This window comes from Carcharodon carcharias, chromosome X, assembly GCF_017639515.1.
Source record: "Carcharodon carcharias isolate sCarCar2 chromosome X, sCarCar2.pri, whole genome shotgun sequence".
Classification (NCBI taxonomy): Eukaryota; Metazoa; Chordata; class Chondrichthyes; order Lamniformes; family Lamnidae; genus Carcharodon; species Carcharodon carcharias.
Window position 1 is genome coordinate 24,157,000 of NC_054507.1, and position 15,108 is coordinate 24,172,107.

At 40.8% G+C, this 15,108-nt stretch overlaps 1 protein-coding gene across 7 annotated transcripts in view; it reads left to right on the forward strand.

Moving 5' to 3' along the window:
• The window catches only part of LOC121273273 (LIM domain and actin-binding protein 1-like), a 127,955-nt gene that overhangs the window by 65,973 nt on the left and 46,874 nt on the right, over positions 1 to 15,108 (forward strand). For all 7 annotated transcript variants that reach the window (XM_041180321.1, XM_041180320.1, XM_041180325.1 and 4 more), the window contains 2 exons: positions 7,067 to 7,200; positions 11,211 to 11,256. In XM_041180321.1, coding sequence (XP_041036255.1) covers positions 7,082 to 7,200; positions 11,211 to 11,256 — 165 coding nt within the window. In that variant the 5' untranslated portion in view covers positions 7,067 to 7,081. The remainder of the gene's footprint in view (positions 1 to 7,066; positions 7,201 to 11,210; positions 11,257 to 15,108) is intronic.

The following is a 15,108-nucleotide window of genomic DNA, read 5'->3' on the forward strand; positions in this document are numbered from 1 at the left end:
TGTTCAAGTGATAATTGCCAGGAGGAAGATGCTGCAGGCTGATCTGTTTGGGTCCAGGGTTAAAGCTGTTTTGAAACTGACTTTTGTAGGGTGGTGCCACTTTTTTTATCAAAGCTTCATGGTAGTTGGCCTTGGTGAATTTGGCATATTTACTCTGGCTTCTGGCAACTGCATGAGACATATGGAACTTGAAGACATTGAACACCTCACTAAATATAAATATAAAAATCATGTGCAGATCTGTCATACTTTTACAGAAGTGTAGGTTCACCCCAAGAGAAAGGGGAAAGTCTGGTCACTTCATGCCACCATGTTGGACAGTTGTTAGCTGCCCATACCAGGTGCACTGTCACTACCTAGAATGGGAGCAGTTACCTAATTATCCCATGCTCAGAGACTGACGTGCTATGCAGAGGGACATACAGATTAAAAACTAAAGTGACAAACTACTTAAAATGTCTTTCATTTTTGTTTGATATTTGTTTCGTCCCTCCCTCTCCCCACCCCACCCCATTATGTGAAACTCTTCATTTTGCTTTCTAAGTTTTGTTTTATATATTCAACCTTTTTTTTGCTTTGCCCTCTTTTCTCTCTCTCCGCTTTTTTTTCCTCCCGCCCCCCGCCTCTCCAACCACAATAGACAAAGTCGCTGATCCATCCTGATGGACAATTCTTGGGTGCTGGTAGCCTCCCTACGCCTTAAAGGAGTGGTAATTCTTTGTGTGAGCCGAGATAAATTTGTCCGATTCTAAGTGCCTGACGTACTGTTTTCCAGCACTGGATGGCAATCAGGAGCAGGATGACTGGCTGTTTTTATCCTTGCCTGGTCCTCAGGGATGCTGAAACTAATTGCAAATATATGGCTGAGGTCCACAAACTCTGCACAGACCTGGGATAGAATCTGGATGCTGTTTTGTGTCCTTGTTCTTACCTTCTTACCTTATTTCATGGAACAATGGGTTTATAAAGCTTTGCAGTATAGCAATTTGAACCATGAAACACACAGCAATACAATACTGTACTTTTTCTTATTTTCCAAACTTCAGTTTTCTAAGGAGGGAAAATTTTTGAGCTGCACAAAACTGATAATACTGGTGGCTATAGTCTGCCCCTGGGCAGTTTGGGATGTCCTTGTTTACAAATCCTTCCATGGCCTTGCCTCTCCCCCCTTTTTCTGTAACCTCCTCTAGCCCTCTGAGATATCTGCGCTCTTCCAGTTCTGGCCTTCAGCCGATCTCTGGCTCATCATTGCTTCACCGCTGGTGGCCGTACCTTCAGCTGCCAAGGCCCTAAGCTTTTGAGTGCCTTCCCAAACTTCTCTGATTTTCTACCTCCTTTTAGATGCTCCCTTAAAACCTACCTCTGACCAAGCTTTTGGTAATTTGTCCTAATCTCCTCGTGTGACTCAGTGTCAAATTTTGTCAACCTCCTTGGAAGTACTTTGGGACATTTTTAGTAGATTAAAGGTGCCACAAATATGTTTGTGTACATATTTCTATAGTTAAATTTCCGCTGGGGTGTTTATACGTGCTTCCAATTGTACATACTGAAACTCTTGTCAGTCTATTTGACATTCTGTTGCTGATGCTAAATCATAAGCAGGGAATTTTTATATGGACTGCTAATTTCCAAATTATTAGAAGGGCATCTCTTTGTTTAGGATGAGATGATTTGAGCTTAGATTTGTGGCCTGTATGGCTTAATCTTCAACCATACTCGGTTATAACCCTCTCATTAAGCCTGATATACCGTGACTTTCAATATGTTCAATGCATTAGCAGTGACTATATTGTGATAATGCAGAGGATTTACTGTGATCTGTGCAAGAGTGCGAATTGTTTACTCCAATGGCCAGAACACGGCAAAATGTTAGAGCAGATAAGATAGTTGACCCATGCCCTGTTTTAACTGTTGCCAGGGTGATGCATATTGTAATGTATCCTGACTGCCCTGACCCTTTACACACACTTCTGGTTATTTTCCAATCTGAAGGGCTAGGCAGGAAGCCTTGACTGCAGGAAAATAGATGTAGCATTGCAGTAACCACTTTTTTTTTTACATCTATTAGAAGACCAGTTATTTATGTCACTGTACCCCTAAATTTAAAAAAAATGCTTGTGGTACATGGTCTCTACTACTTTGCTCAAGTGCCAATTCTTACCTTAGGCCCACGGGTAAGTGTCAGCCACTGACTTGACTCTAACAATACCACAGCTGAACCCAATCCTGTCATAGAATTGTAGAATGATATAGCACAGAAGGAGGCCATTCAGCTCACTATGCTGGTGCTAACTCTTTGGAAGGGCTATCCAAATAATCCCACTCCCCTGCTCTTCCCCATAACTCTGTAAATCTCACCAAGACTTCTTTGACAGCACCTCCCAAACCTGCAACCTCTACATCTTGGAAGAACAGGCAGCAGGTGCATCAATACACCACCACCTTCAAATCATACACCATCCTGAATTGAAATATATTGTTGTTCCATCATTATTCCTGGGTCATGATCCTGAAACTCCCTACCTAACAGCACTGTGGCAGCATCTTTGCAGTAGTTCAACAAGGCAGTTCGCCACTTCCTTCTTGAGGGCAATTAGGGGTGGACAATAAATGCTGGCCTTGCCAGTGACGCCCACATCCCATGAATGAATAAAAGAATCTGGTTCCACCACCCTTGCAGACAAGGCATTCCAGATCACACTAGCTCATGGTGTTTGTTTAAAAAGTTACCAGCTCCTGTCACTGGAAACAATTTATTCTTTTATTATGATATGAAAACAATTGTTCATGATTTTGAAATCTCCTCTTAACCTTCTCTGTTTTAAGGAGAACAACCCCAGTTTCTCTAGTCTATAAATAATTGAAGTCCCTCATCTCTGGTATAATTCTGGTAAATCTCATGCCTTGACATCCTTTCTAATGTGTCAGCTGCACCTAACAACTATGTATGATGGCAGATGATTGGGAAGGGAAGGCTGCACAGCCATCAGGGTGTGCTGAGGTCAATTGTAACTCTTTCGAGTACAAACACATTTTCATCTGTTCCTATTCAGATGAAGTTACATTGTTTCATAGTTTTTGCCATTGTGAGATTTGAACTCTTGATCTTGGGGTTACAAGCCCAGTACCATAACCACTTGGCTATTTAGGCCAAGCCTGAGGTCAATTGTAGCACCTGTACTGTCAACCTGGCTGCAATTAGCTAACTTAATTGGAGTAGGAGAAATTTGAAGATAGATGAGGAAGTGCTTAAAGAAGTGAGTAGCTGGGGAGTGATACAAGTTAATGTACTGAGTGAAGTGCCCCCTGGATTAGCGTTGGAGCTGCTGTGTTTCTGATTTACATAAATTACTGAGATTCAGGCACTCGCAGTTAATTGCATTTTCAGGTGATGCTAAATTTAAAGGATGGTCAGAGCAGCTGAAGAGTTACAGAATAAAAATTGCAAATTGAAGATCTATGGTCGATGAAATTCAGTGTAAGTACAAGGTCGTGCAGCTTGGCCTAAATAGCCAAGTGGTTATGGTACTGGGTTTGTAACCCCAAGATCAAGAGTTCAAATCTCACAATGGCAAACTATGAAACAATATAACTTCATCTGAAACAGATGGAAATGGGTTTGTACTCGAAAGAGTTACAAGGTCGTGCATATTAAAAGGAAGTGAGGGAACACAGTTGAATGAGCCAGGGCAGTGGTTGAAAAATCTGGAAATGATGGACTCTGCACGATAATATCTAGTCATTGCAGATTAATAAAGCAATCAGAATGCTGAATTGTACTAGCAGATCAACAGGGTGCAACTCTGAGGCTTTCCTGCAGAATGTGTACAGTATTCTTATCAATCCACACCTTGACTACTGTATTTGACTGTGGTCACTAAGGTGTGAAACATCCAAACCTAGAGAGTGGCAGGAAATGCTGAGGAATGAGTTGAGAAAAATCTGGACTCTTCAGACTTGAAGTGAGGTGTGATGGAGATTCCCCAGGGTAAACAAGAGACTTGAGTGAAGTAGAAAAGGTTAATCCTGAGCACAGTTTCAAGTTGCAGAACAAAGAATGTGGGATGGGGGTGAGGGTGGGGTTGGGTGGAGAGACAAAACAGGTGGAACAAAGTGAGGCACTTGAAGGAATAGAGGGGAGATACCAGAGGGAAAAAAACAGTTCAAGGTGTTATTTGGTGGCGAGATACAAACCACTACTGCAGTGATTTGGGCAGGGTGGGTGATAGAAAATATAGCTAAGCAGGGAAGCTTCGTCAGTACCCATGAGCCCAATTTCAGTCAGTCAAAGATATAATATCAATACAATGCCTTCGCCCTGCTGCTCTCGGCTCTCCCATACCCCCCCCCCCCCCCCCCCCCCCCCCCCCCCCCCCCCCCCCACACCAATGTCCCTTGTTCTGCAATTTGAGACTTGTGCTCGGGATTAACTTTTTCAACTTTTTACACAGTTGAATGGTAATGACCTGGAACTTCGATGGGCACTTACTTGGGACTTTGCGCTCAAACTCATTTACATATGCGATTATTGTTTAACGAACCCTTGGCTTTTGTTCCACTTCTATTTAAGCACTGTTCCTATGCAATGTGTCTGCATTTCAAGCACAATGTCAAGTGTACTATTGCAATGGGGTTCTTTTTTAATTCTCAACTAATTGAGCTGGAATCAGCATTGAAGGGATTGAAAAGGAGCCAATGTAGGATACAAGTGCTGTAATATCCTGAAGAAATTCTCTTGTATCACCTTTAGCCACCTCTGAGATAGATGTAATTAATTCTATCCAGATTTACAGATTGTGACTTGATGGCAATGAGGTACAAATGTGTATGTACAAGGAAGTTTGTCACTTTGCCATTCCAATGCATGTAGTTCCAGAGTGAATGCATTTTGTACTTGACTACATGAGCACTTTTGGCTGGAAAGCACTTTGGGATGTTCTTTAGTTTGATGTTGGGAGAAAATAATTTTTCTGGAGACTTTCCCTCTGGATGAAGATTGAATTACACACATTAGCAATTGGTCCAGTGGGTGGCTAAGCAGACCAGAAATGTCCTGATTGGTGTTTGGGCAGGGTCGGCGGGGGGGAGTAGGATCTGTTCTGTTGAGGTGGCAGTAGAGGCACTACAGTTGCTTTGGGTTCGTGAGGGGAAAGGTTTAGCCCAGCATTCAGCTTTTTATCACGTTTTAGTGGCTCTGCTACAAATGTGCTGACATCAGGGCTCAGGATCTGCTTTTACCCTTCAGGATAAAATTGCCTGCCAGCACTCACCAAATGTTGCACATGAACCCTGACACTTGTGCGTCAAAAAGGGCAACTGTGACACTAATCCAGCAAGGAGTTTACAATGCCATGCACTGTCAATAAAGCAAAGCGCATCGGGGCACTTCAGAGGAGCTGACTGGACACACAGTGGAGATTAAGGAAGGTGCCTGAAGCCGTAGGTTTTAATGTTGCTGGATGGGTTTGCAGCAGCTCAAAATGTGGATATCACCAAGCTGACCAGCCAAAATGTTTCCATTCCTCTGTGCCCTGAAACTGCTTTTCTATTCTGGGCCTCTATGGGTTTTCCCTGGTCACTGGGGAAAGATAATGAATGACTTTATCGGAAGTATCAAACATTAATTTCCTTGAGTCTTTAGAAACCCTAAGGGTTTTTTTGGGTGAGCCATATTGGGTGGTTCCTCTTAACTGTGTGAACATTACTTTGCAAAACTTCAGGTAGTACTTGTCTGAACATGATTTCTTTTTAAGATTACAGAAATTGCTTACTGTAAAGGGCAGTGTTTCACTTGTATCTCAGTTTACATTTAGTGATTTGATTAAATTGAGTGGGTGAGCTGGCTTCTTAACTCCTTTATCTTTTTCTAATGAAAGAAAATATATTGTTTTTGTTTTAGAGTAATTTGTCGGCATTGGTTGTATTTTCAATTGAACCCTTTGTCGCTGTACCAGATGAGGGATTGATTGCTTAATGTATGGCCAGCCAGAGATCAACATGTTGAAATGTGCGGATATGATCCCATTAAATGGATGTACTCAACATTAAAGAATGTTTTCAGTAATGCTTCCAATTGCTGCAATACAGGTTATTAACACTTGCTGTGCTGAAAGTGCAGGGTGTCAATCCAATTGTTGGGTTAATTTTTTTTAAAGATGTATGATGAGATTTTGTTGCTGTTGACCTAAATTAAATCAGTAGCCAACCTCACCCATTTCCCCTAACCACCACCCACCCCCAAACTGAGCCCTGTGGATCAACATTGGAATTAAGTTGACGCATGTGGAGTGTGGCACCAGGATATTGGAGGAAGCCAAAATTCTACTTGCTTTGCAAATGGCTGCATAATAGTACATTTAGAAGGAAATTTAAACCAGTAGTATTGTGGTACAGGTAGTAAGAAATCAATTCATGTCTGAAGTTTCCTCATTAAGCATGCTTTCATACTGGCACTTGTTTAGGCTGGCGTTTTTACCCCTCAAGAGACTAGTTGCTAAAAAGGACAAAGGAGATCTGAGAGCACTTATTGTCTTGACTAGTAATGGGGTGTGGTTTGGGGATAGAAAAGTGCACTTTTTAATTTAAAATTGTGACTATCTCCCCTTCCATTTGGAAAGTGAGAATTTCAGACATTTTTTCATGTAGAGGAAGCAGCAACAGTATTCGAGGCAGAAACTGGAAGGGTCAAAAGAAGACAAGACCAAAGTCATGTAGGAAACTGAATGAGTTGGTTAGATGGAGCCATGGTCTATAGCTTGAAAATGTTGTAGGATTTTTCTAAAGTTCACGTGTTGGATTCTATTAAAATGTTAATTTCATATCACAGTCGGAGGCTGTGTTTGTTGGTTAAATGCTTGGAGCTGCACTGAGCCATTTAGATCAGCAGGGATCCATCAAAAACTCTGGTTTAATTAAGTACCTTGAGATATTTTACTATATAAGTGCAAGCTGTTGGTGTAACCACTTTGCACGTGACAACCAGGCCCCCCCCGCCCCCGCCCGGCCCCTGCCGTTTGTATAGCAGTATCAGTGCTATGTATTTCATTATATACTTTTTTTTATGCAGGCAAACCTAGAGGGCATGGAGCGATCACCATTCAGCAGAGGGCAATGGGCCTCGCAATCCCTGCGGATTACTGCCAAAGAGCTATCTATAGTTAATAAAAGAGGAACAGCAGCCCTCAGGGAACGTTTTTCTAAGTAAGTACATTCTACATTCGCTGTGATAAATAGCTTTTTAGGTACACAAAAGGTTGGTTGTATTCCTTGTGTGCCATGTGATGTTTTTGCCTTTTGGCTATCTTGGGAGTCTGGTTGGTGGACTGGGTTAGCACAAATTTGAACCCACATTCTTAAACTGAAGGATACAGTTGTTCTGAATGTGCTGAGATTGAATAGCCTCAACCCAGGTTCCAGTGGTCATGTGTCTGCACTTAGAACCTTGCACCAAGTTGCCACCCATATGCACAGCTAGAGTTGGCATTGAAAAGGTAGGCTGTTCTCGGCACAAGCGAGTTGATGAGATTTACTGCCTAACTTTTTTTCCTTCTTGATAGAGTGCAGAAAGGTAAATTTGTCATTACTTAGCAGCATTGTCCCTCACCCTGTTGAGCAGAATACTATACACCATCACCAAGTTAATAGTTGGATGCTTCCTTTTTGAGCATCCATGATGATTGTGTGTTAAAAATACAATATAATGTAGAATGTGTAGTGTCTAAGGTTGCATGTAACATATAAACTGTTCAGAATTAATGGTCTCCGAAACAGCTGTTTCATGAAACTATATCAGTGTATCGAGTTATGATCTTGATGGAGACCATTAATGTTTGAAGAGAAACTTGAACACCCAGTGATTGAATGAAAGAAATTATGCCACAAAATTGTTTTTAAACAAAAAGAACTTTTTTAAAAAAATTATTGTTAAATTAAAAGCAAACACAACTATCTCAGGTAATTCCTTATACTCGCACAATAAAACACAACCACAGATACTTTAAGCTAAAATCCTCAACTGAACCTTTCCCTTTCCACTTTGACCCCTGCACAATGGCTTTGGCTACTTAACGGGTCCTTCACTTCCTTGGGACCAACTCCAAGTTTTTCCACAGCTGCAGTGTAATGTCTGGAGCTTTTCAGCTCAAGCCTGAGCTTCACTCACAATTCCTGCTCAGTGACTTAACAAAAATTAGAAACACCCCTGGCTTCTAATATCTCTCTTCGTCTAGCTCGCAGCTGTTCCATATCTCTTGGCAAATTCCTTTCTCTGCCTTCTCCAAACTGACTGCATACACAACTCCAACTGTGACCAGGCTAAATGCTTTTCACTGTGAAGGCTATTGTAGATTTGCCTAGCTTGGAGCTAGAGAAAGAAATCTTCTTGCTCTTTTCCCTTCACAAACTCCCAAGTGAACTTGAACTCCCACCCGCATTCTGTGCAATGAACAATAAAGTCAGTATTTTCTCTGCCTAAGGTGCAGACCTGGCTAACATTTATCCCCCCACCCCCCCCCAAAACAAACTCAATGAGCTGCAACTGTCTCTGCCTGTTCTCAAACTGAACTGCTGATTGCTTGTTTCTATGAGCAAAAAGACAAACAGATAAATTCCACCTAAAAGGGTAACCCTGCAACCTATCTCCATGGCAACGTGACATATTTTGGGATGTTGCAAACAGAAATGCAAACTAATTACTGTACCTTCAAGACACACCTTGTGATTCTGTGACTGGTATTAATAACTTATGTCTCTAATGAAATTTACAACGCTTTCTCCAGACTTGCTAGCCCTACCAAGGGAACTCTCTTGTATACCAACTAGCTTTTAACTTTTTATCTTGGAACTACATAAATAATTTAAATCTTTTATTGGACAACTGTAGACCACTTGGCTCTATTACAAACTTAAAAGATGGGTCATTGTTTAGGTTTTTTCATTTCCAATCCTGACCTCATTAAATAAACACTCAAACTGAACTGTAATTACCCCAAGTCTATCAGTTCCTCAACCAAGTGTTTCCATTTTAACTTGCGTTTAACATTTTCATCTCCAACCTAAAAGTTATATTCCTAAAACTAAAAGTTAAACCTCTAAAACACATGAATTGTGGAATCAGATATACACAACAATTGAGTTTCTAAAAGAGTTAACCGTGGCAGTCCCTACCTGTGGTTTTTTAAAAAATATCTCTTGTGTTTATTTATTTTCCTCTTTCCCTCCAATCCTGAAGGTGTTGGCTTCCTTGCAGCAATTGGCCATTAATACCTTTTTTAAAGTGTGTTATTAAGTGTTGTTATAAAGGTGAGCCAGTAGATGTAATATATTTGGATTTCCAAAAGGCGTTTGATAAATTACTGCACATAAGGCTACTTAATCAGATTAAGAGCCCATGGTGTTGGGGGTAGTATATTAGTATGGATAGAGGATTGGCTAATTAAGAAGACAGAGTTGGGATAAAGGGGGCATTTTCAGGATGGCAATCTGTAACTATTGGAGTGCCACAGGGATCAGCGCTGGGGCCACAATTATTTACAATATATATTAATGACTTGGATGAGGGAAATGAATGTACTATCGCCAAGTTTGTGGATGACACAAAAGTAGGTGGAAAGGCAAGTGGTGAGGATGACAGTCAACAGAGGGATATAGACAGGTTAAGTGAGTGGGCAAAAACTTGGCAGATGGAATATAATGTGGGAAAATGCGAGATGATGCACTTTGGCAGGAAGAATAGAGGAGCTGAATATTATTTAAATGGAGAAAGACTGCAGAAAGCTGCAGCACAGAGGGATTTGGGGGTCCTTGTGCATGCATCACAAGAAAACTAGTATACAAGTTCAGGTAATAGGTAAGGCAAATGGGATGTTGGCCTTTATTTCAAAGGGAATGGAGTATAAATATAGGGAAGCCTTGCTAAAACCATACAAGCACTAGTTAGACCACACCTAGAAAACTGTGAACAGCTTTGGTCCCCTTATCTAAGGAAAGATACACTGGCTTTGGAGGCAGTCCAGAGAAGGTTCATTAGGTCGATCCCAGGTATGGAGGGATTTTCTTATGAGGAAAATCTGAGTAGGTTGGGCCTGTACTCATTGAAGTTTAGAAGAATGAGCTTAATAACCTTATTGAAACATAAGATTCTTAGGGGGCTTGACAGGGTAGATGCTGAGAGGTTGTTACCCCTTGTGGGATAGTCTAGGATCAGAGGGCATAATCTGAGTAAGGGGGCGCTCATTTAAAACAGAGATGAGAAGGAATTTCTTCTGAGGGTCGTGAATCTTTACCGCAGAGGGCAATAGAGACTGGGTCATTAGTATATTCAAGGCTGAGATCGGCAGATTTTTAATCAGTAAGGGAATCCAGGATTATGGGGCAAAGGCAGGAGTTAAGGATTGTCAGATCAGCCATGATCTCATTGAATGGCAGAGCAGACTTGATGGGCCAAATGGCCTACTACTCTGACCTCTTATGGTCTTATTTATGCTTTAGCCCTAATTGGATGTGCTGGCTAGCTATTGGACTGTGGATGGCATCGCTTTGTGTCCTTTTGTTGTCTAATGTGCAAATTTGATTAATCATGATGTCACCAATCTTGTGTGAGGGGAGAAGTGAATTTTTTTTTGTTGTTGGTAAAAGCTGTTTAAAAACATTGTTGGAATTCCATGTTTGTATCCAATCCAACATGAAGCAAGGAGGGATTTTTGGGACTACTGTACTGGCATTTCCTCAGCCAAGTTCTTTTGTCTTGAGGCTTTGGACTGCCAATTTCAAGGGACATCACAGCAAAGCTTGGTCTGGCTCCTGCTTGTTGCCCTGGTTTAAAATTGTACCTGTGCGGTTAACTGCAGCTGGAACCTGAATTTGTTTCCTCCACTTAAATCCAGGACACAGAAGGTCAATTGTAGCAATCACTCGTTGAGAGCCATAGACCAGGATTTTGGAAACTATCTCCTTTCCCCATGTTTCTCCCACCCCACCAAATCTTTTGCACTCATACTCAAAATAGCTGTCAAAAACAGACCAAAAGGAGAGGAGGGATTCTGAAACATCTTCGTGTGACTATTGCTTTTGAGCAAACAGTGTAAGTGCTGGATTTGTGCAGTTTGCACCTCAAATCCCACCTCATTAGGTCTAATTAGGTGTTCAGCATCCTATTGTGTCAACATTCTTCCTTGCATATTTGATATTAATCCCAGTCTCTCTGCTCTCAGGTATCAGAAGGCAGCAGAGGAAGCAAGCAGTGAACGAAAAAAAGGGGTAGGTGCATTTTCAGATTGCTTAAGTGGTTTGTTTTTGCTTCTTTGCATGTGCAGAGGATATACAGCGAGAAGGATTTGTTCAATGAGCACTTGGCATCCAAAAATAAATGCATGCTATTGGAATGTAGCAGAGTTTTTTATGCTCTTGAGTGTGCTCTCGCTAATCAGGAATTATAATATGCATGATCAGTAAGTGGTTCTTCTCAAAGCCCACTGTCCTGTAGGTAGTTCCATTCTCCTAACCTTGTCATATGTTCTGGCAGGATTTGTTCTAGATGTGCAGGCCTGAGTCAGTTAGTTTCATCAGAGCACCTGCTTGACTGGTCAATAGGATATATTTGCATTGACCCAAGAAGAATCATTCATAATGTTTGTTAATTGGGTTGTGCTATTGAAAGACAATGATGTGAGGTTGAGTTTTTTAAAAACTGCCTGAAGCCACGGAGATGAGGGCTAATGTAGTTTGCACAAATGTTGGAAGTGAGTAATGTTTCACTTATCCCTGTGCAGTGCAAGCAGGACTCTACTCCCTCTTTGAACTGAGAGCACTGCAGCTTGCTGCCTGGCAGCATTGCACACCTTGTTCTCTGCCACATCTTGTATCTCTAAATTTTCCCTCCCAAACAGACCAAAGGATTGAAATTCCTGCACAACACCTTTTTTATAATCAATATGATGGATCTACAAATACTGGAAACAAAACCAAAAGGCTGCGCTTGCTGCCAACGGCTGCATGTGCAGTTGTATGCTGATGACAGGCCCGGGTTAATGGTCGTCATATTTATGGGTGGCAGTGTGCAGCAGGGCACATGCATGGTCATCAATGGCTACAGGAGGAGAGAATGTTGTGAATTTCTATCCTGGACTGGCAGTGATGAATTTTAAAAACTCCTTTTACAGGGGGTTACAAGGGAAGGATTTACAGATGAGAAACAAATCTTTTCCTTGTGGGATATTTTACTGCAGTCATGTTAGTGAGTGTTTCTAAACTGTCTCAGGTGCTGAGAGTATTAGACAAGGCAATATGGTCTAACACTCACAGTAACCTACTATCCACTTAGGTTACTGAGAGAGAGACACAGAGCTTAGAAACAATCACTCCCCCTTTCTGCCACTGAGGCCCAGACTGCAGGCTCTAGCAGTGACATCTTTGGATTTCTGTGTATACGCAGACCGGTATCAGTGGCCATCTTGAGTTGGCAGGAGACACTGAAATCAAAAATGGGCCAAAAGTGAGGAACCCTATTTTGTCACCAGCATCCAATGCAGAGGAGTTGAACTATATATAACTGCTGCCTCGCAAAAATAATTACTGGGCAAAAAGCTGCTCCAGAGACTGACTGACTGATTCTGTGCTAATTGACACAGTTGAAACTGTCAAAATAGTTTGCAGAATCTAAGCTTCCTTGTTACAAATAACAAAGTTAAATGAGAACCTGGTGGCGTGTTGAAGAGTAAGATTTTTCTTTCTGAATATTTTTTTTCGGAGGAAAACTAAAAACTAACAGAGGGGAAGAGGCTAAGTTAATTTCTGGCTTCCAAAAATCAGGTTCCTAAATTAGATCAGTGAGTAGCTAAGCCATACGGACCAGGTGAATTCCAGATTTGGTTCCTGAGCTGTGCTGAGTTAATTTATGATATTTAGAGATGCTACAAATGATCTCAAGCCTGCTGAAATAGGCAAGTGAAAATTGGCCAGTATTCCTGTTGGCTGTCCAGTGACCCATGTTAGTGTGATTCTTTGGTGAAGATGGGATCAAGCTCGCTTGTGATGCCCAATAGCCTGTGCCTGTTAGCACTTATCTATGACATACAAAGAAACTTGAACAGTGTGTGACTTCTACATGTGGAACTGTAGACAGAGTAAAGGTCAGCACCTTTTTGAGGGTGGTGGGCTAAAGAAAAATGGAGAAAAAGATTGACAGGAGGGAAAATTAATAGTTTTATTTCTCAATTTTAAATTCCAAAAATGTTTGCTTAAAAAAACCAGAGAAGCACAATGGTTGGATGTTGGGAAATTGCTCGTTTATTCAGTAACAGCTTTTAAAAAAAAAAATTAAGAATTTTTGACGTAAGTGGTTAGGAGTTACAAAATGTAACCCTAGTTGAGGTCAGTCAGTTGTGCTCCCATTTAGCACAAACTCCCCTTTCTCCCACTGAGTCCTAGACCCTTTATAAAATAAACCCATTAAAGGGATCTTTTAGTTCCTGTTAAGTGCAAATGTTTTTGTCTGGGTCTTCTGTTGAATTCACAAGGTTAAGTGGCCATTTGGAGTTGAAGAGTTAAATTTCTGAGGTGGACCTCAATCCCAGTTTATCCAATAATCCCTTTTAATTCCTACAGGCTTTATCTGGCTATTTTTTTCTCTTTCAAACTGTCTGTGTGTAAAATAAAAGGACTATAAGCACCTGGTGTTAATGAATTGCAAGCAGGTACAGTTAGTGCTAATGTTCAATACTAAATTTGTTTACCTTTTGAGGATTATGTTTAGGAGATAACATCAAGTAATGTGTCTAATTATAAATTATTAATCAAATAGCAATCACAGCAGCTACTGGGGCTACCTTTTTATTCTTCCGGCTTATATCTATTTTTTTTTTTTAAAAATGTCAGGCAGAATTTAATAAACAGGAATTTCTAGGTTGAATTGTTGCAACAAGCTTAATTGGATATCCTTCAGACACCTGATTATCATTGTTCAAGAATGTAGTATTGGGAACCAGTAAGCAAAGCCAGACTATGTATCTATAAGATCTGTGTAAAGTTTTAGTATTTTGATGAGGATATTTAAACTCTGCATATACTTTTCGTGTCTATTTCTCATTTTCCTTAATTGATTGAAGTTGTTCTATCAAGAAGCCTAGACAGCTGGATGGAGTTAAGATACAAACCAACCATAGCCTAATTGAATGCTGGAAAAGATGCAAGGGGGCTAAATGGCCTACTTCTGTTATGAATCTTTAGTTGCCAGGTATGGTTCTGCTGCCTTTCTTTGATGCTGAATCTATATTTTCCAGTCCCGAGCTCCCAAGGTACATTTTTAATTCTGGCTGAATTAGTTCTGCTGGAAAATGCTGGTTGTTGGTGAGGATAGCGTTATGATGCCCCCATCCTTTCAAGATCTGTTGCCTAGAATTGTGCAAGAAGGGTACCATTTGACTGATTGAAATGTAGGATGGTAGTGGAACTGTACCCTGCATGAGCCCTGCCTTCAGAAGGGGCAAAAGCTGTTTCTATATCTTAAATATCTAAGATCAACAGATCGCGGTAGAGAGAATTGGTGTGTTTTTGCAATCCATCACCCCAGTCTACCATATATAAATGAATGCCCCAACATATCAATGATGTCATTGACTTATTATGTCAGTGGCCTTAACTGTTCCACTTGACCAACTCTACTCAATTAGCAGCCTTTGTTGGTTGAAGCCTGCTGTGTTAACACTGTGCTTACTGTATGTCCATTATGTAAACGATGTGATGACAGGAAATGAGTAACCAAGCATAAAGCATAGCTGTAACAACTGAACTTTACATCTACAAGATGTTCTGGGATTGTGCCAGTTTGAATTTGTTGTTTGAGAGCTTTTTCAGCTATAGATGACTCTTGTGTAATGTTACTAGTTTGAATTTGTTGTTTGAGAGCTTTTTCAGCTATAGATGACTCTTGTGTAATGTTACTAAGACTCTGTGACTACTGGTATAGCCTAGATAGGTATTAAATCCTTTACGTTACTTTGGACAAACCTAAGAGGTTTTGGAAAAATGTGAATTTTGTATAAAATTCTTTGAGCCAGACAAAGGATTCTAGCAAGAGGCTTGCTGTGGAGCTTGAGAAACAATGTGCAACAT